The 22,718-nt window shown below is 42.2% G+C and overlaps 1 protein-coding gene across 1 annotated transcript in view; it reads right to left on the bottom strand.

Annotated features, from left to right (window-relative positions):
- The window catches only part of LOC104509481 (microtubule-associated tumor suppressor candidate 2-like), a gene marked incomplete at its 3' end in the record, with an annotated part of 129,893 nt that extends 107,478 nt beyond the window's left edge, over nt 1-22,415 (bottom strand). The window contains exons 1-3 of the mRNA XM_010151437.1: nt 20,127-22,415; nt 14,152-14,392; nt 3,886-4,092 (exon numbers count right to left, since the gene is read on the bottom strand). Coding sequence (XP_010149739.1) covers nt 3,886-4,092; nt 14,152-14,392; nt 20,127-22,415 — 2,737 coding nt within the window. The remainder of the gene's footprint in view (nt 1-3,885; nt 4,093-14,151; nt 14,393-20,126) is intronic.
- Nucleotides 22,416-22,718: the final 303 nt, after the last annotated feature.

Raw genomic sequence — 22,718 nt, 5'->3', positions numbered from 1 at the left:
CATGGAGAGGGTGGTGAGGCACTGGCACAGGTTGCCCAGAGAAGCTGTGGATGCCCCATCCCTGGAAGGGTTCAAGGCCAGGCTGGATGAGGCTTTCCACCTGGTCTAGTGGAAGGTGTTCCTGCCCATGGCAGGGGGGTTGGAACTAGATGGTCTTTAAGGTCCCTTCCACCTCAAACCATTCTGTGTTTCTATGATTCTATCTTGAAAAAAATATTACTGGATTATCTGTGGCACAGAACAAATGTGGGGAGGGCTGATAGCAAGACCTGGTGTTGTGCCTCAGCCTGGGGTCTCCCAGCTGTCCCACAGGCCATGTAGCTTTGCTCCAGCAGAAGACCTCACATGGGCCTCGCCGCACTGTGGCACAGAGCTGCTCTGATGTGGGAAGCCATGGGATGGAAGATGTGAAAGTGGCAGGGAGAGCCACAAATTCCACACCAAGCAGAGAAGAATATTAGCAGGAAGAAAGTATGGATATCCTCCACTGGTACAGTGAGTTCTCACTGCCACTGCTCCTCTGATTTGTTTTATTCAAACACAACTGATTTTTTTCATCGTCTCAAACAAAGAGTTCACCCTGAACCATTTTAATCGTTTCATTTTGAACATGGACAGCCAGTGGTGAGCTGTGGTGAGCTCCCCTGACCCATCCTGGGACCCAGCTTTGAAATGGAGTGGTCTGTGGCTTTTATTATTGCATCCTTCAGAAAGACAAGAACCTGCCACACATGCCAGCAGCATACCAAATGAGCTTCATGGGCCCTGCCTCCCCTGTGTGCAAACCACACGTTACGCTTAAGCACCAGAAAGTGCATTTGAAGTGGTGAAAATGGATCAGTGACCCCAGCTTGCAGGTGAGTTCCCTACCCCAGAAGCTGGCAAGACACTGGGTGGTTTGGGTGCCAGAGATGTCAATCCCTCCCCAGCACACAATTGAGCAGGACCCCATAGGAACAGAGCCCCGTTATGACTGACCCTGATTAGCAGCTGATGGCACAGCCGTCGAAGTTGGCATGTTATCAGAGAACAGCAGACTGGATTATACCCACACCCCAGGGACAGGACTCCAGGAAAGACCAGAAGGCAAGCAGGCAAGTGCTGCACAGCCTGCCCCATCCCTACCATGGGAAAAGAGCATAGTCCTGCCGCTGCAAATCCATTTAATTGAGTCAATTAGAATATGTGAGTTATTGCCAGATAATCAGCCGAGGAGCATGGAACAGGCTCCATGCACATCCAGGCTCACTGCTTTCGAAGAGGTCATGGGAAGGGGCTAAATCTGGTGAAGAACAAAGCTGCTGCATTGCAGCTCCATTAGCAAACTTCCCTGCAACACAAACATCACATCTCCTTACTGTAAACAAGTGGACTTTTACTCTCTAGACATCATTTAATCAGTATTGGTATGCCAAAACGAGATGCTAGTTGGGATTTCGGGAAAGAAATGTAACCATCATGGGTTTGGGAAGAGCTAGCACCAGGGGACATCTGGCAGGGGATAGAAAAGTAAGAACAGGATCCCCCTAGTAACCTTTCAAGAATCCCCATTTCCCCTAAACCACTCTGCTTCTAAAATAAGACTATGTTTTCCTCTCATCTAGCCATAGCCATCTGCTTTTTAGCAACTTAGAACATTGTGATTTTTTTTACAGCAGTTATAGTATCTTTGGGTGAGCCCCTCCATTTACAACAGTGGCAGCCCCTCTATTTATAACCTGTGCACACTTGTGTGATGTTTTCAATTACTTCTGTCTCCCTGACACGCTGAGATGCTGCTTAAATAGGAAATTGTGTTATTACATGTTTGAAGATTTCTAAAGCTAGATAATTTTGCATTTTCTACCCCACTGAGCTAGGAAATTAAGAGTAAAACTTTACCCTGCCCTCTAGGAAGCCTGATTTAGTCAAAGACACAGTCTCAGGTAGTAAGTACAGAATCAGCTATTTATTTAATTTAAATGAAACCACTCTTCCAGCAGACAGTGAAGGGAAGAAATGGTATGTCATGTTAAGATTCCTGAGCCAATACTTCTCCCCTACATTCACTCCTGGGTTACTTTACGTGCGTGCTGAAGCGCACTGCTGGTCTGTGTTAAACAAGCTGCGGTAGAACGGAAGACGACTAATTTGTGCTCCCTGGGTGTTGGACAACTAATTTAAGTCTTGCTGGCACACAGACTATAAATAGAAAAAGATGATACAGTTTCACACTGATAACATTTCTATGGAAGTTAATAATTCATCAGTAGGGAAACAATGTTTTTCCCTACCTATCTGTCCTATCAGGAGTGGGGAACAGGAGTTGTGTTGCCTTTAATGCTAAGAAAGTAGGTGATGTCTACTAACAAAATGTATGCACCAAATACTTCCACATCCTGGGGACTGGAATATGGTTTCAGTTTTTATGGGCTTAATGTACAAATATAATATAAAAATACACCAGAATGAACAAATTAAATCAGCTTATTTTAAGACGAATGGTACTTCTTCCACAGTTTTTGAATGGAAATTGATTGGCTCATCACGATTTGTAGCAATTTCCTATTGTATGAACCTGTATGCATACACTGTGTTCAAGGCTAGTGTAGTACCTACAGATTGCGTTTTTCAGATTTACAACTGAACCTGTTAAACAACAACATTTCTTGCGGAGATGTAGCTTAGATATAATCAGAAGTCAGGTAATTCTGTCCCTAGTAAAGGCTTTATGTAACCAAAGACAAAAAGATTACGACAGCAGATAAAAGGAAAAGCTTTCCAAAGGCATAAATGTAGGCTAAAAGTGCAAAGCAAATGAGTTTGACTACCCTCAAAGTAAAGTTTATTAGGAAATAAACAGAAACGAGTGATCAGTCCAACGGTAGAACAAGATACAAGCATATGTTTGGGGGCATTGGAAAAGTTAGAAGTCCCTTCATACATTAGTCTTTGTCATTTCAATGACCCCATATAAAACATGAGAGAGAAAATCCTTAGTTTTTTCAACTATTTTCATCTTACTTATTTTAATTCATTTCAAATTAATACAAACACTAAAAGATTTAGGAGCCTGCAGAATCGTGTCTCTTCTGGTGCATCATACTACCTGGTCCCCACCATATGCACCCATCCTAGGCTGATACCACTTGCTCCTATATTGACACAGTTCAGGCTCAATCCAGTCCTCAAAGAAAAACGGGCATGAAAATCCCCCTTCCTCTCTGAGCCCAGGGCACACATACGCTTCCCAAGGACTGCACAATCCAGTGGGTATTATTTTCTACCTAATAAAATTAACAGTCGCTACAGAAAATAGGATTTGAAATGACATTCCAGCCACAGGATCCTTCGAAGTCTGGTAGATGAGACAATGGCTACGATATCAGTTCTGATCTCTTTCATATCACTGGCATTATTTGATTGATTTTCTAATCTAAGTTTATTACACTGCATATTAAGAGACAGAAGAAAAGCAGATGATAAAGACTACGTTGCTCATTTTAGATAGTCTTCGTCCTAAACTATTTTGCATGGCTGCAATGTACTTACCAAACAGAGTTTACTGTCATTTTTTACTGACACCTTGTAAGAAGGGATATTCTAAGTAATAGCAAAATACAAAAATGCCTTAGCTTCAGTTTCAATGCAATTTTCTTTGCAACAGGGAAACCAGCCCCTTCTATATGTAATGCACATTCAGCAACTGTTCATCTATTTTTAATAATAATTTTTTTAATTACACTGGGAAATCAAGATACCAAACCCACAACTCAGTGGCACAGAAGAGACTAGTGAGTGCTCTATTGATCACATTAGTCCCCTGTAAGCAAACTCCAGTCTGGACAATCCTGGAATACATCTGTTTAATATTCCCACAAGAAGAGGGACACTTTTTGGACTTACGGTTGGTTGTCCTGCTTTGATCACTCTGAGCACTGTCGTTTGACTGGTTGCTGGAGACAGAGGATACGCTTGAGCTCCTGACAAAACCAAATGCAGCCAGCTTAGCTGCTGGCAACCGTGAATAACCTGGAGGACGAAGTCCAGACTGGCACGGCTTGGGAAGGTTTGACTTTGCAGCACTTGGACATGAGCCTTTCTTAAGATCAACTGAAAGAAGGAAAAAGAAAGAATTTTTTATTAAACAAGCTAATCTGGGACATGCTCTATGTTAGCTGTACCACCCAGCTACATAAAGTCAGCATAAAGACTGAACACAAGTTTTAACAGCTGCTCAAACTGCAGTGATGTCTTATTCTTTGCTCCAAAAAAACAAGTTCTGTGTCACAATAATTTTTAAACCATGAAATGCAGCAACGACCCATGAGGAGTAACTCAAACTCCCAGCAAAGTAATGTAGTTTAAGTCTGCTAAGATTTTCTTTAATGCTATCTTCTTTTATGCTGTGTCACTTTCTAATTTTACGTTTGTTATGTGCCAATTAAAAGACACTCAGAGACAAACACGCTACCCATAGTATTCAATTTTGGAAACTACTGTAGAATGCCAACAGTCCTTCTCAAGGACACAGGACTTCTTAGTATTCCATCACAGAAAACACTTCTTTGAAGTTTTTCTTTTAAATTTTGCTAAAAGAAAATGCCCTTTTCTTGCACCAAGCCTAGGAACAAGGACGTGCCTGTAAAGTTGTACTCTTTTAACATCCTACTAGCCTTTTCCATTGATGGACTTCACCTCACTATAAGCCACCAGTCTATGTGAGTTACATCAACCAAGTCTGAAATGCTAACAGAAGGCTGATCATGGATGGAGCTACACAACAATTCAACTACCATGTCTGCCTGTGGTAAATACTAACTAGTCATCTGTCTCTGCTTGTGTCCTAACCCATATTCTTTTTCTCTTTCTTAGGCAACCTTTTCTAGGCAAATCCAGAACACAGGTCCATAAATACCCCAAGCTGTCTTCACAGAAGGAGCAAAGTTTAGAGTTTGCTTTTGCTTGGAAGGTCTGGACAAAAATTAGATCTGGATCATAATTGGATCATAAAGTTTTTCTTTGTATTTTTGACAGTATCAGATTCCTGTTCTTTGTGGAATCCCAAGCAGCAAAGACATAAGACACACACCCCCAAATCCCCAAACCCCAGTGTTTTCCAGAAGCTGATGTTATAATCAGTCATCATGACCAGTGGATTACGAGACAAGTCAAAATTAAAACTATCAACATATTCTGGCAGAAAAGGCCACAAACTCACCCTTTTTCCATTCTCATTCAGTGAACACTATTTGTATATTAGTCTGACATATACTTTAAAGGACAAAGTGAACATTCATAATATAAAGGAAGAATGGAAATTAACTGCACAATATGAATATGGTCTTCATACCATTACAGTACTTAATTATTTTGTAAACTATGTAGGTCACAGCCTTATTAATTTTAATGAAGCATTACACTTTGAGGAGACTTTATAGAAAACAAGACTAACTCCGAGCAGAAAAACGTTATGGGGATTTTGAAAGACAGTTCTGTACTGCATCACAGTAATAATACTAAGGTTTGTTTAACAAAGGTAAGCCTTTTCTTTTGAAAAAAGAAATATGTGTAACACCAAGCTAAAAAAGAGCTTTGTTATCCTATAAAACACATTTCTACAAAAACATTAAAAAATGCTCAATGAACAAAATAATTCATAAACTCTTAAAAATGCATTTTTGTGCACACTTTTCACAAGTTGAGGCCTTCATTAAGACACAAGGAGATGGGTGTCTGACTGAAGCACCCTTACCAGCCCAAAGGACATGCTGTGGAGAGTAACCCAAATGAACATAGCAAATATCTACAGTATGTAATAAAAGACTGTTAAAATCCCTGTTCACTTTTTTGGTACCTAGAGGGACAATTTGTAATTCTGATCCTGAATCTGTCTTCATTTAAATTATGTGAAGATGGGCTCAGAGGCAGCTGTGGGCTCTAGGTGCAGGTGAAGAGCAGACACATGAGCAGGGAGAACAGATAAGCAGCGATGTTTAGCACCACTGTTTGCTGCTAGGCTTGCGCAGCACTGCTTACACAGGGGTCTGTTACAGTGGTTTACGGTTACCTGCAAAGCACCAGCAAGACACTTCTTCCCCCCACCACTGCTGGGGACATTCACGTCACATCTAAATGACTCCACAGTAAAGTACTACAGAGCCTGATCTCAAGGTTTCCTCCAATGCTACCAGCACAGCTCACAATCAGTGTGAATCATGTTAACTGACTTTCATGTAGGAACAAGAAAAAGTGTCCAGTGAAAGGCGTTAAGAGTCCTAAATGCTAAATGTGACATGCTACCCATCCTTCGGACAGAATCTCCCTATTTGAGAGAACTCCTATTTTCCTGCATAAACAACTGCTTACATCACTGTAAGGCTCCACTTTTACCATGGAAGGATGATCCTGTGCTCTCTCCTTTCCGCAATCAGACTCATCATGCCCCCACCAATGCTGATACAACCCCTTCAGCAGCATTTTGGATGGACCAGACCATTTTGCTTACCACGCTGGCTGCACAGTCATATGCTTCCTAGTGACTGGTCATGGCCGAACATCAGCTTCACCCCCTAGCTCGAGGACTAGTTACACAAAGGCGTGTATTACACAAACTGCGTGTGATGAACGGCAAACAGGTCAGTCACAGTGTGCAAAATACTGCCCTGTGTTGCCTCAGTGACAGGACCAAGCCCAGGTAACCTCCAGATTTGGAGCAGAGGTGAGTACCCAAGGCAAGCGGCTGCAAGAACAAGGAATCTGCCCAGGTCAGTAGCAGCAAGTATGGGACTGCCTCTTGTGGGTTTTAAAGGTTTCCAAAAAATGCACTAGCAGGCCTGCATTACACAAGCTGAGAGTCGCGATTCCTTTTTTCTAAGAACATCTGAAAAGGCGGAGGGAGTAATCTTTCCATTTTAGAGCAAAAAGCTATAAATAACACAGATTTCCTGAAGCAGAATAGGGGAAATTCCTCAGAGACAGGGGAAAAGTGGTCAAAAATGGTTTTGTTTAAAAAACATGTGAAATGCGCTTGTCCTAGGACGGTGAGGTTCACTTGGGACTCCCAGATCCTCAGCTCAACTGCAGGGATGCGCACACTGAGTTCCCATCTCTACCTTTTCTTCAAAAATATTCTCCCAGATCCAGGCAGAGGATTAAGTGGGCTTTCTCACCACTTCTGTGCGTGTTGCAATTTGTGACTTCAATTCAAATTTCCCCTGAACTAACAGTATTTTCTATCCTGAACTCATCAGCATCCTTAAATTATGTTTCACTTCTCTTCTTTGTAATCCAGTTCTTCTGTACCACAAGGACCTGGGGGCAGGACATCATCCTCATTAGGGATGCATTCAAATCCTTAAAGCTAAGTCATTTTGTGTCTTCTTCCTCATTAAAATACATGAGACATCAGACTATTGTATGCATTTGCTGTTCTAAATATCATCAAGTTTTACGATGGATGTTCTTTATTTCTGTTTCTTAGAAGTATATAAGGACTCCTGCAAACAAGGTCTGGGAGTTCAAAACAAAAGTTATTTTAATCAGCAGCTTTCATTTTAATAAAAACCCGCCAAAATAAGCTTTAAAATTGGCAAAAAATCTTTCCAGCTGTCTCACTGCCTGAAGCTAATTATAGAATTAAGCATTGTTGTCTGTATGGCACACAAGCAATTTTCTATGCCACTTCAAGCTGTTCCCATCTAGAAGCATGAAAACATTTTGAGGTATCAACTGATTGACACAAACCAGATGTGCCTGGGGAGCCTTTAGAAAACTGAGCTAGACTCCTCATGCATCCCCACCGCACGCGAATCGCATCTCCATGCACATGTATAACTAACAAGCAACTTTCATGTGACTTGACTAGGAAATCTGAAATGGGTTTTAGCTGAAACAAATGAAAAGTTCAAGAAATCAGTTGAACAGATGTGTTCTGAAAAAGAGTAGCAGTTCAAGATTCCAGCTCCACCTGAGATTCAGGGATCGTTGGCAGGCCTTTGTTTTCTTGTTGTGGGTTTGAGGTTTTTTTTGACAAGCATTTCCCTTACAACTTTAATCATTAGGTGTCATTTTCTCTCAGAGCTCACTTTCTTCTATAGGGTGCTCTGAACATCATTATCCTTGTTTCATATTGGGGAATCTGGAGCAAAGAAGTTACCTGCAAGGTTATGGAAGCAAAGATAATGCAAGCAGAGTTAACTTCAGAGTTAACCCAAACTTTTATATTCTGGGAGATTAGAAACAAACTGTGCAAGTAAGAAACCTATTCTGTTGCCACTACGCCTGTGGTTTCCTTGTTATAAATATAATGACTTCTCTCTGAGTAAGAACTGAGGAAAGGGGGTTTAAAACAGAGGCTTTAATGATTTACACCTGAACAGCAGTGAGCAGGTTGTGCCCAGCTGCCTTGACAGTCTCTCTCATCCAAATACTGTCAAGCCTGGGACAGTTCAGTCCCAAAGACAAACAGTTGTCACTGCTGAGCATCAATTAATTTCTGATCAGCCAGTCCACTGTAGGAAATGCTCATCTCCTCTTGCTTCAGATTAAAAAGCCAAAAAAAGCTGTTCTGTGCCTTCCAAGCTCCCAGGCAACCCCAGGCTGGTTAGCCCATCCTCACTACCCCAAGAATTTGTCAGCTCGCGCTTCACACAAACTGCAAACATCCATGTTTGCTTTGTAGCTGATGTGCAAAGCAGCAGCATCCAACAGAAACTTCAGCACAGGAATTATCCATGCCTGAGCCACACTCTCTGCATTTTCCACTGAAAGCCCAGAGCAGCAGGAACACTCCTCTGTGCACTGGAGCCACGTCGCGTCCACTCAGCTGCCACCCAGCACTTGCAGGTGCCCAGCCAGTGATGAGGTGTGGCTCTCCCCAGGGATGAGGTAGGGTATAAAGCATTTGCCTGCTGCTGCACGCAGGCTGTCACTGTTACCGGTCTTACAAAGGATAATTTGGTACAACGGCCACATAGACAACCCTTCTCATCCTATGCATTCCGGTTCTTCAAAGAGGCAGTACTTGCTGAGAGCAGAGAGGTGGCATATGGCTAAGTCTTGAGTATGGTGACAATGTCCTTAGCAAAACTCTGATGAAGAAGCGTGTCTCCCCCTTTGAAGCCCTTCATTTTTCCTTACAAAATAGTCAGATGGCTCTCCCAAAGAAAGCAGACAGTGCCAACTCAATACACTGCAGATTAGCGGGGGATAGAGAATAATTCCCTCTCTAAGTTCTCCCCTTGTCACCTTTCTTAAACAATTAAGCAGTTTGCCAACTCAAATCTGAGTCTCTCAGATTGCAAACCTGTAAAATAAGCACACAGCTGGAGTAGCAGTAATGTGACATTTCAGAAAACCTCAAAAGCCCCTTTCTACCATCAAAACTCATTCACTTGTTCAAGTACTAGGTATTCCTGAGAATAAGTGTGAAAGCAAAGCTTTCTTACCAGGAGAAAGCTGTAGACATGTTGTAGCATTCATGATGAAATACATATGCAAATACACAAATAAATACATATATTTGTGTGTCTGAGTAAATGAGAAACATTGCTGCCCTATTTAGATATAAATTGTATCTTTAACAGGAGCTGACTTGCTTAGAAATGAAAGGAACTGCTAGACCCTCAGGACTGGCAAATTTAATGCACAGAGATGTGATAAGGAAACAACATTTCATTAACTGACTCTTTGAGAAAAAGTACCATAAATAGTACTGAAGAATGTAGAATTAAGTGAAGTTAATGAGTAGAATTAAGTGAAGTTTTAATGATGAGATCACTGTTATACTTTTCAAAATCAGACATTAATCCCATCAAAATAATCCACTAATTAATGCAAATCCTAACACGCTTGCTCCAAGAAGTCTTTATAACCAAGGAAAACATATTTATAATTTGTATGTTATAGACACAGCATCCTTCAATGCTTGTTTTGAATTACAAGCTGCCCATAGAAAGAGCAGATTCAATTTACATAAAATAAACAAATGTTAAGCTTTCAGAGACACTATTACACGGTTAAATACAGCACAGTTCAATTATCTCCTACCTTACCTACAGTGCAGAACGTTTTTTCTTACAGTCAGGCTGCTTGCCTGACCCATCCAAGGCAAAGCATCACCTAAGGAGCAGCACTGCTCCGTAAGGAACTCGCAACCAGTGCCAACACGTGTGTGCCATGTCCTTTAGATGAAGAAAGATCACTGCTCCAGTCACATTTTAGGCATCGCACTTGGAGATCGCACTTGTGGGATCATTCACTATTATTTTACCTTCTGCGTGATGCGTCTTAAAACTAACAAAACCCTTAAAGTACTTGCAGCCCATCACAGCAGTTCAAGGATTTAATTATCAATTACTTTAGAGTTAGTTTTATGAGTATTAGTATTATACACAGGCAAACCACTCAGCTTTATCAGTGCTGCTTAACCAGAGTGATATGTTATGAACGGCATTGCAAAGGGGAATAAAATCCTCATTATGAGGCACTGCTGCTGTCCTCGATACCATGCTGTGGTGGTTTCAGTTTAAAAGCCTCCGTGGTACCTTACACTGTCACAGGATGGCAACTGGCTACATCCTTCTGCTTCCACTACCCCAGGGCAGGACTGAAATCACTAGGATTAGGAACTGGATTAAAAGCTCAGGATCGAGCTGCAAGAGATGCTGATTAGCAGTTTTGAAGGCAGGACTGGTATCCTTGAGAGAAAAATACCTCCTAGTCCCCAGCTGCTTTCGGTGCAGTTAGCCAAGCCCTCACAGCCCATAATGCGCATGAGCAAGGGGTTTACCAGCACCACTTCCAATATGACTATATGCTCATGCATATAATTTTCTTGTATTTGTAAAAATGACTAATCAAAGCTGCATTTAATGCTGTTTCTCAAATATTGCATCAAAACCAATAATGCAGATTAAAGTTTAATACCACAATTTACTGCCTAATTAAGTGAAAGCAGTTGACAGAAAGCTGAAAATGGTGTTGGGTACCTTAAAAAAATTGGCTAAATGGTCCCTGACTTTGCTCTGAGCCCCACCAGTCAGCCTCACATCAGCACTGGTATGCCAGGAATTGTTGTCCCATCCAGCCCCCCCGTGGCAACCAAGAACCCATCTCTGGTCTGCAGTTGGGCACCAGTATGGACACAGCTGCCGGAACCAGTTGGCTGCTGCCCTTCCACTCCTATGCCAGTCTTGTCCTGTCTGCTGTTATCTCTCACAGGCGACTCATTCTTCCTAAAAGAAATTATTAAAGACAAAAGGACTGGTCTGATGACTTATGAAGTTATACATTGCTGAGAGAAAGATTAAGTCATTTGAAGCAGACAAGGCTTTGTACACGGCAAAGGTGATTATAAGCCAACCTTGGATGGATAGCTGGGAAATAAAATGCCAACAATAAAAGAATTTAAAGTAACTAATATAAGGTATCAGAAATACATGACAGATCAGTTTGCAACAAAACGAGATGATGCTGAAAAATTAAACATGTTTTTCATTTCACAAGGAAAATGGAAGGCGAGATGCCAAATCTGAAAACAATGTGTCCTGGGGTGGACAGTGAAAAACTAGAAACATTAGCAACCTCTACAGAACAACTCTTGGGTAATTTAAAATCAATAAAAACAGTCAGAGACCAAAGACCAGATGAGACACACTTCGGGATCCTGAAAGATGGCAGACAGATTATCAGACTACCATGAGTTCTCTTTAACAGCATCTTTGAAATAGCAAGGTATCCATAGACTGGAAAGAAACAAACAGTCACAGGAAGGAAATTATTGAGAGCTATGAATTAAATTTCACCTCCAAAGCAGACAAGGTCCAAGAAATAATCGACGGTAGGATCAAAAACCCCCAACTTCTGAGAAACAGGAAGACTTCAGAAAACTGGAATGTCAGTGGAATAAGAATGGCACTAACAGCTAGTGCCATTTCCTCATGTATGCTTCCCTTTCACTGGCATTTTAAAGTCAGGATTACAGACAATAAATAGGACTGATAGGCTGATACTGTCTAGATTTAGAATGTCAATATAGGAAGACAGTAAATTAACACATACAAGTTCCTATATGGATAAAAACTGACTAAGGAGAAGTCATGTCTGCAAGTATAAATAACGCAGGATAATTAAGCTGGATGAATAAAAAACAAGGCAATGTTAATTTCTGAAGATCAGAAAAGATAGTGGAATTGTTAATAGGTCCTGTTCATATATTCCTCTAATATTTATGTCCCAGACTGGTTCCTGTTACACAACAGCTTACCCTACTCACACCCCGAACTTGCAGCCTCTTGCAATTTCATTTAAATGGAAAATATGATCCAATCGCTCTCTGCACCTCCATTCCCATGTTCATTGCTGACAACTCAACTTGCAGGGCTGAACTGGTATTTACTGCACAGCATGCAAACTTGGGCTGTCTCAGAACTCACATGCAGCTGAGCTTGCTCAGCTTCTGATAATGGCATCAACACAGATAAACTCCAGATACAGGGTCAAACAGTAAAGGGTAGTGGCAAGAGGCACCATGTTACAGAGAACCCCGATTTTATGATAAGACCCAAATCCTGGCAACCTGTAATACTGACCGGTACTGTTCTCTCAGCATAGGTCAAGATACTCTGACCCAATTCCATTCCACCTCGAGTCCAGAGGAGGGTCATGAAGACACTCAGAGGGCTGGAGCACCTCTGCTATGGGGACAGGCTGAGAGAGTTGGGCTTGTTCAGCCTGGAGAAGAGAAGGCTCCGGGGAGACCTTATAGCAGCTTCCAGTACCTGAAGGGGCCTACAAGGAAGCTGCGGGGGACTTTTTACAAGGGCCTGTAGTGACAGGACAAGGGGGAATGGGTTTAAATTGAAAATGAGGAGGTTTAGATTAGATATCAGGAAGAAATTCTTCCCAGAGAGGGTGGTGAAGCACTGGAACAGGTTGCCCAGAGAAGCTGTGGATGGCCCATCCCTGGAAGTGTTCAAGGCCAGGCTGGATGAGGCTTTGAGCAACCTGGTCTAGTGGGAGGTGTCACTGCCCATGGCAGGGGGGTTGGAACTAGATGGTCTTTAAGGTCCCTTCCAACCCAAACCATTCTGTGATTCTATGATTCTAAATGGACACTGTGGAGAAAGAGCAATAGTTTTCAAATACCATCAGAGAGAAGAAGGTCCCACAAACACTTCATATAGAAAAGGGAGTAAATTCCAGCAAAGGAGATGATTAGGTGAAACATAAACTTTTAACTTAAAGGAGGTAACACATTGGAGCAGCCTGCTTTCAGAGGCTGCAGGACCTCATATTGTAAGTTTTCATAAATAGTTTTTCATGAACAGGTTGAATAAACATCTATCAGAAGGAATCCCCTCCTGAGGCAAGAGGAAGGACCACATGACACTGCGTCATTACTTAACTTTACCCCTTATGACTATGTTTTTAAAACCTCTGCAGACTTGTAGGCTGTTAAACAGCTGCTATGTTTCATGCAGGCAATGACTGCTTTTCTGTTGTCTCTGAACTTCCTGCTGCTTAAATGCATGTTGCTAAAACCTCCAAGCTTTTCCAGGCTACCAAGCAGTGTCATGTAGAAGTAATTATCTTTTATTATTGATGTCTTGTGGCATTGGACACTTCTCCTCTGACACTTCTCTTGCTTTTCCCTCCCCTCTAATTCTGTCCAGGGTCACGCTGAGCTGGGAAGTAGCTAGGAAGAAAAAGGTATTAGAAATGTTGTTTCCAGAGAGGTGTATACCAGGGCTTTAGAGAATCAAGGTCTCTTCTGGCACATCTGAACACTGCCCAGGCTTTCAGAGCACAACATGGTGGGGAATGTCATATTCAGATCTTCCTGATGGAAGAAAACATCCCATTGACTTCTGCAGGACAAAAGGAAGGATTTTTCAGGCATTTACAAGGAGAAGCAAGGTAAAAAAGAGCACGATGAGAATTACTACTGAAATTGATTTTCATTCTTTGGCAATGACCTGTTAAGCAACCTTCGTGCAAGTCCCAGACTCCCTAGTCAGTCTTGCCTCAGGATAAAAAGACACACCTCAAAGAGTGCTTTGTAATATCAAGTCAAGATGCTGCTCCGTTTGTGATATTTCTGTCTAGGAAAAAAAAAGACCAAAACCTGATTGGTGACTACACTGAAAGGAAAGAAAGTTCATACTTTACCTGAAGCATCAGGATGATAGAGGCCGGGAGCACTTGTTATTTCTCCTTGCTGATGGAGACAGCTACCTGAGGATCTTTGACTTGCAATGAGAATCCTGCTTTTAGCAGATGGTAACCTGGACACTGCACCCAGTCCTAACTGTGGCTTGAGTATCATGGCAGATTGGTAAAAGCTTGGTGGGACCTCGTAGTGAGTATATGGTGGAGGGCAAAATTCATCTTTTGCAGGCCTTTCCCCAACCTACAGAAAAATCATTAACAGAGATATTATGCAATAAACCAATAAATCCAAAGAACACGGAGTTCTAAATAGCTTACAAAGGCTAATTTTCCCTCCTTGTGAATTTGAGCTTCAAAGCACTGCAGACTGATCATCACTTTGAAAAAGTGACGGTCTTACCATATGAACTGCTCTCCACAAATATACATAGTACAGTCCCAAAACCCAAACGAATCTAAATAAAGAACTGATCTCTTCCATCAAAAAATATAGACCAATGGAAGACCTTCAGTTACTGAAAATGAAGTTAGTTTTAAGTCCCGAAAGGTGGTATTATTTACAGAGGTAGATACACCAAGAGAGTGTATAAGGGGAATATTTATTGGAAGTTATTTAAAATATTCTTACTGAGATAGAATTTTGGGGGAAGTTGGTTTTCACTTAGATAGTTAAAAATAAAGCTGAAGGTATTTTAAGTTCATTTTATCAGAGAAACGGTACTGTCAAATCATTTGTGTGAGGAAAAAAACCCCCAAACTCTGCATGTTCCTGCTGCAAAAGTTTCACTGTAATCTGTTTCCCTGAAGTTCCTGAAAAGAGACCTGATGGTGGAGGTGGGCACATTTCTGTACATTACATTTTCAGAGGGATGTTGCATATTCCAAGCCAGAGCTATATATTCCAGCTGCCCATTTGCAATGGAGAAAAAAAGCAAATTTGTAGATGTGAAACATTTATTTTTATCACAAAAGAGATGATGCTTTGCTAAAATCAGTGACAAAACTCTCAGTATTTCAATGGGTGCATATTGGGAGGGCAGCACAGTTAAATCCCAAGTTGGAAATGTTTTCAGCAAACTGGCTGTTACCAGAGAACTTTGAGTCGGGGAATGACCCAGTTCCCCAACCCGGCCCTTGCATTTTTCTACACTCAGCCTGGGCACTGACTCCCACCTCGTCGTGCTGCTTTGTGAAGCAGGACCAGGGTGCAGAGCAATGTCAGCAGCTTTCATCTCACTTGTTTGCAAAGAACCATTTGCTCTTCGAGGTAGAGTCAAACTTCTTTACTATTTTCTTGTAAAATACGAAATCATCATAACCTAGAAAGGACCCATGAATATTTTTTCAGTGCATCCCCTTTAGGTCAGAGAAAAAAAACAGGGCTCAGGAAATAGGAAATCTGAACTGAATTTGTTTAAAAATTAAGCAAAGAAGAGCCACAGGCTACTTAGGAAGAAATGTAACTGCCAATTAATTAACTCTGCTGTACGTTATGATGCATATAATATGCCAAATCAATTTCTATTTAGCAATTATAAGCATTTAGAATATGCACTTCAACACTGGCCATAGAAGCGTTGATCCTAGCTGCTTCAAGAGCTTTAATCCTAATTTAGCAAATCTTTAATATGCTAAAAGAGACAAGATTGGCCTTAAACTAGTAAATATAGAATCTTTGAAGCCTTTGCACAGGAACTTGGAGGGCAGATGTCGCAAACACTGAGCATTACATTTTTGCTCTATATTTTTTCTTTGGTTTGCAGTTCTATTTCCTGCCATTAGATCTTCCAGCTTCCTTTTTTACTATACTCCTATGACCTATTTCTACAAGTTAGGATGCATGTTTTTACTGTATAGATGATTCTCTAGGCTTGGACTACAGGAGATGTTTACCTTCTTATTTTGAACGTCTGGATATGAGATTGTTTTCCTGGGTAAGATTCAGTTATCTTTTTGCTCCCTGATGAATTTGTTTAAACCAGATTCCACTATACACTTCCTATCATTTCTTATTTAACTGGAAGTGAACATACCAATGCCACTATACGGAAAATAGAAAAAATCTTTAAATATAGAAACCATGCATTTTCATAAACTGGGTCACCTTAACAAAACCTTCAGTCACCTCATTTTTTTCTTTATCGATATTATGCTAGGAGTAACACAGAGGGCCAACAAACATGCTCACAAAAACAATGAATCACAAGCATAAAAACATCTTCCCAAGCTGAGAGAAGTGAGACGGATTTAGAATAGAATCATTTAGGTTGGAAAAGACCCTTAAGATCAGTGAGTTAAACTGTAAATACCCAAATATCTCTCAAAGACAGATTAATTTTTTGAAGAGCCCAGTGCTGTGGGACATAAACTTGCTATCAAGACACATTTCTTTTCTATTTAATGGTGTATTCATGAAGTGTAAATTTCAATGGGTCTCAATAGAATCATGTACAATTATTGATTGTAAGGCCATTTTATAGCTCTTCAGAAAGATACGGATTAATACGAGACCTGTTACCAACCTGTTCTAGATTTTTGTACAAGGGACTTAAAGATCTGTTGCAGCCTGTCAACTAAAAAGGAGCTCAGCTCAGAGTTTCATTGTGTGTGGCTGTCTGCTCATTCCCCACTCACCCCATTTAATGAACTTGTTAGAGCTGGAAAGTCTGCAGCAAATACTTGGAGGACACAAGAATTTCCACAGGCTGGGTAACCCTGAGCAGAGCCGGCAGCATGGCCAGCAGGTAAGGATGCCCAACACTTTCCTCCGCATTATGTTCATAACATCATCAAATACTAATGCCCCAAGCAAGAATTTTCTTGTCAAATGCCTGCTTCAGGCCACTATTTGGGAAAAGAGTCAGGGAAATCAGTTCAGGCAGTTCAGAAAATGAGATTAGGGGAAAAAATTGCTGGTTTGCCTATGTACAAAACAACTCTCCTACTTCTTTTTCCCTGCAGGCCTTTCTTTTCAACAGGCTCTCTGGAGCACAAAAACATCCATGCTGGGAAACAGCTCCAAAGGGGTGGTTGAATGGGGAAGGTGCAGCCTTGGGAAGGCAGGCAGGAGAGCTGATGATGAGCACAGCTCCTCACAGAGCCTGCTGGAACCAGGGCTCTTAGCAGCAGCCATAAAGTAGGGAGTAAAGAGAGCCAAGGACCATTCTCTACAAGGAATGGACCATATCCATACTGGGAAACTCTCACCCTGCAGACCCATCTGGTCCCGTCCACACTGGTCCTTGGGAACAGCCTCTGGGTGAGCACACGCTGGCAGAGATGGACACTGAGCTGGGAAGTGTGGTCCCAGTCTAGCAGTATGGATAACCTTGTGCGAGCCTTGGAGGCTGTGCCCTCCCACTGTTCGGTTCACTAGCACGGCTACAGCCTTTGTGTCCCACGGTTTGCTCTGTTACTCCCCACAGAGGTAACTGGGACACAAAGTGGCCCTCAATTCCCACTGGTGCTGCCTAGAAGAGGTTGAGGTCCACACTGAGATGGTAAGCCCATGTTATGATGAAACACGTGTACAGCAGCGATCCATCCTGCCCTGCTCCTGCCCTTCAGGCCTTGCCTTGGAATCTCCTGTCTGAGACAGCACCTTCCAATTTTTCCAGCTCATGGCAACCAGAGGGGTATTTAATCATTCCTACCACTTAGGTAGCTGAAGGGTGCTTAGAGATTACAGGTCTCATTGACAGCAGCTATTAACACACCCTACCACAGCTATGTAAAGAGCTATAAGACGTTAATCAAAGCCCAAACTGCATGTGTGAATTAGGGCAGACTGGGATTTTTTCCCTCACAAAGGTAACCCAGGGTATCCATCCTGCCCCAGGATCTCGGAGTCTCCAAAATCTCTGAGTCTTCAACATTTCCCTTCACCAGGGTGATTCTGATCTATCTCAACCCATCCTAACTATGTTCTTTCAGATTACACATCAGTCATGCTATGAACCCATATTGTGTACAGCTGTTCTTCTAAGCATCTGTTCACTTCCCTGGATCAATCATTTTCCTTTCTCTTGATCCATACTGGAACTAAATCAGTCCCCTTTCCATTCCCCCAGCTAGCAGGAGACTAGGAGACTAAGGTACTTGCTGTTAGGGTGGCAGCCCAAGAGACCAAATACCATCCCCTACTATCAGCTCCTGACTCCTGGGCTAATGCAAACGCCTAACACAAACTGCAGTTTGACTGACTTTTCCTTCCCAGCCTCCCCCACCAGGCAATCCAGCTTCTCTGAACCAGCAGCTTGCTTGGGTTCAAAACTTTCTTTGCTGAAATACCGACTCAAAGTCATATGTCTTGGAGGAGTGGGGGAAGATGCTTTGGATCTTCTCCAGACCGTAAGTGTCCTCCTAACCCTAGTCTTGAGTAAATTATGCTGCAGACTTGCCACAACCTGAGCCCTTCTCAAGTTAAGAACAGTTCTTTGCCCCTAGATGTGTCTGCTGATCCTACCCGACTATCTGAACCCCCACTGTATGAGCCATAGACTTCTATGGTCTTCCAAGGGTCATGTCACCCTATAAACACCCAAATAGCTGCACAGTCCGGGTTATTTTGGCTATAATTTCTGTAGCCATACATTAAATGGTAATAACCTAGTAATTTTCTCTCTCCTTACAAGGCAACTGTGAAGATATACTAATGAAGATTTACTAATATCTTCCCTAATGTGAAGATATACTATGGCTGGCATAGACAAGCTCATAATGACTTTAATAATTTCTCCTCTGGATGCAAAACATAGAGGACAGAACTGGAAACTGAAGGTAGAGAGGAAAGGGCAGAGAGAGCTGTCATTTCTGTGTTTGGGTTGAGATGGTGCTCTACGGAAAACTATAATACATGATCACTTCAGTAGTTGTCTGTTAAGATGCCATAAGGGCCCATCTACACACACATAGTCTTAATTTGGGTAACTTGTGACTGTCAACACTGTCACCAAGTTTGTTATTTCAGTGCTGTTCCTCGGATAAATACTGTATGTAGAATGAGGCAGGCATTAAAATAGCCTCAATAACACCATGAGACACACAGTAAAAAAAACATTGTAACTTTTTTTTTCGAAGACTTTCAAATTAAATACACTTGTGTTATCTTCAGGTTTTACATAAAAGGCTTAGTTGTTGAGCTACCACAGGTCCCAAAGCAGCAGATGCAAGGGCACACCACAGACCCAAACATAGGTCTCTCTTCCCTGTCCTTTCTCCACCTTCCAAGCAAGGTCAACCTTCCTCTGCTGTGCTCACCTCCCAGCGGGGATTTCAGGGAATCAAGACTCCTATCCCACTTATTGAGGTGGAAACACAACAAGATATCAGGAGCCAGAATTGGCCAGAGGGACTTGAATCACCTTTTGGCTGCAAGGGAAGGTTTTCCAGGGAAAGGAGAACTCTTATTAAAGTGCAGGTCAATATAACATACAGCATTAAAATGAGTAAAAGTAAATCTTTTCCTGTATGATCCATATAATCTAATGAGAGCCCTGATAGCCCCTGTGTTTCAGCAGAGCTAAACAAAAGGGAATTAGTTTAGACCTCTAGTGCTCTGTCTGCAAAAACCTGCCAACTTTCCCATTAAGGAGGAAAAGCCTCTGTGGGGCATATTACATTCATTTTCCAAAGCCATTCATCGTGGAAAGAAAAAAAAAAAAAAGAAATTCCATTTATGGTTAAATTCAAACAGTGTGTCTTTTCCGTTCTAAACATCCCTATTTATACTACTAGCAGGTGACTGGTTTTCTGGGAGATACTGGAGGAGCACAGTGACAGCTTCCAGGCACAGATCAGACAATACAACAGGGTCAGTGCCAGAAACGGTTAAGTAAGTTTATTTCTAATGATCACATGTTGCCTTGATTTAGCATTTGTTTCTTATTTGATGTTTGAGAACTAACTTCTGGCAGCAACAAGTAAGCAAATGATCACTAAGCATACAAGAGAGGCTGTCAACGCTGCCTCCTTACCTCATGCAGAAACTTCTCGCTCACTGGACCGAAGTGATGGCCTGGGGGCCTAATTCCTGACACCACCAGTCCGGAACTGAAGAGTCTCGGCTTCTGGAGGTCAGGTTTAAATTTGTCATACAAGATGTTGGGGGGCTTCGCCTCTGCTCCACTGGATGCCTTCTGCTCCACAGAGATGGGCATGCCACACGCAGGGGTACCGAAGGGCAGACCTGCCGGGGCAAACGAAGGGTCGAGCTGCTCTATCGAACGAGGGTTTCTTCTAATGTATGTGATGATTTTAGGTCTCACGGGTTTGGGCCTTGGTAGGGCAGGTTTCATCTCGATGCTTTCTTCCAGCTTTTCGCTGTAGTCACTGTCCACATCTGCCTTGTCTGCGAGGGAGCCCTTGGAGTGGACCAGGATAGGTTTTGGGATGGCACTGCTGCAAGCAGTCTTGATAGGCACTTTAGGGGATATGTTTAACAACTGTGTACTGTCAATGGGAGGTAGGACTGAGGAGGGTGACAGTTTGTCAACATGAAGTGTATAAAGGTCCTTTAAATTACTGTTTGATAGCGTGGGCTGACTATTCACCTCCAGCACCGCCACTGGGTGCACGGGCGTTGGGACACACAAAAAGGCATCAGCCTTTGCTGAAAACTTATAGCTCTCTGGTGCTCCATCTGGAGGATGTTTCTGTGCATCAGCTGTCTTTTTACCTGGAACTGAAAAGCTTGAGGTTTCCAAATCACTGTTGTGGTTGTCAGGTTGTTGGTTTGACACTGCCTCTGCACTGCGTGCTCCGTGCTGATCCGAGGGATCAGAAGCAGGCACGACAGCATCCTCAGTGTTGCCTCTGACTAGCGTCAGTTTATTCTCATTAACTTTCAAGGGTTCGCTGTCACACAGGTTGATGTTATGTGTAAGAGAGATCTGTTCACCAACTGCTTCAGTGCAACCTGCATCAACTTCATGCAAATTTTCATTTTTTCTAGGTGTCACTTTGAAACTGGATTTACTACTGCAGGTAAGTGGGAATACTGTTTCCACTTCTTTGTCGGTGAAATACTCCTCGCCGACTCGGCTAGTTGGCCTACCGTCGCTGTCATTGCTTCCTCTCCCTTCCTCACTGATGGTGATGTTACCACTTAGCGATTTGTCAGCAGGATAGGTTACCACCTGGCTTGACAATGGATCCTCTACTTTATTACAGGTGTCTTGGAAATGGGATGCTTGAAATTTTGATGTGTCAGACACAGAGCCTTTCTGTTCCTGCACTGCTGTATTTTCATCTTTTTGACATCCCTGGAACTCTACCAGCATAATTCTCTCAATCTTTTGTTGACATGTATTTTTAGACTGTAGAGATGGTGCTGTCTTAAGGTCCATTTTTTTACCTTTATCACCCTGACCTAATTGTGCTTCTGATTTACTGGCAATCTCATTGGGCTTAACAGCTGAATGTTGAGAATGAGAAGTATGCAATGTGCTTTCAATGTTAACATTTGGTACATTTTCTGGTTTACCTATTTTCTTGTTCCCTGAGGTAGATGGTTTGGAATAAAATACAATATTTTCCTCTGAGGTATTGTCAAGTGGATGAAACACCATCCCAACGAAATGATCAGTGGATGTTTTTTGTGGTTTCTCTGTATTTCCTATCAAATTGTGCGACCTGTCGATGGAGTCCAATGATGCAGAAAGCAGACGTTTACACGACACGTGGCCAACAGAGTCTTTTGCAAATGTTTCAGACTGAGGAGAGAATTTACTTGGTCTTCCCAAAGAAAGCCTCTTTATTCTCTCCACCTCCACAGTCCTGGGCATTTTACCCTTAGAAAAGTTCTGGGTGAAGTCAACATCACCTTTAGAAATAACCTCCAGGTTGGCATCATTTGTGCTGCTTTTTAAATTTGACAGACTTTGTCCTCGGCTAATCCTGATATGCCTTGATATATCCTTAGCTTCAGTGGTCCTACAGTCCTTCCCCATTTCCCTGCTTGTGGTGGAGGGCAGCTTGCTTTCCTGCACAGGGGTGTGACAGGTCCGAGAGTCTCTGAAGATCAGTTTATTCTGCTCTGTATTCAGATGAGTAACTTTCTCTGATCCTCCAGAGTGTATATTCCCACTCTCATCTGTCAAATCACGTTTCTTAACATCCCCTTCAGTGGTTCTAAGTTTTGTCACAATTTGGTTGGCATTGGTATCCCCCTCACTGACAATGCTTTCGTTGTTATTTTTTATTTCGCTGCGGTTGTCCTGAAGCTGGGCATAACATGACTTGTTTGGGATTAACGGAGCACTCATTTTGACGCTTCAGGTGACTGCTTTTTTGGCAGTCGTAATTAATGAGAACGATTTATTTTCCCTATCAGGTTAATTGCTATGCATGCTTCAGTTATACATTTAAATTATAAACTGAGCAGTAGAAAATTCCTTGTCAAAAAGCTTGGAGTCTCTTGTCAGAGTCACATTTTCGTGTTGCTGAGTTGTCTTCTTGCAGCCTCTGAACCTAGGAAATCTTTATGACGTGCAGTACAGAGGTTCAACGAAAGCAAAACAGATCTGTCACGTCCTCTCTGAATGAGCACCAGTTAATCCAGCCAACCT

Source organism: Eurypyga helias, unplaced genomic scaffold, assembly GCF_000690775.1.
Source record: "Eurypyga helias isolate BGI_N326 unplaced genomic scaffold, ASM69077v1 scaffold4985, whole genome shotgun sequence".
In the NCBI taxonomy this organism is placed as follows: domain Eukaryota; kingdom Metazoa; phylum Chordata; class Aves; order Eurypygiformes; family Eurypygidae; genus Eurypyga; species Eurypyga helias.
This window is presented reverse-complemented; position numbering and strand designations above follow the sequence as displayed.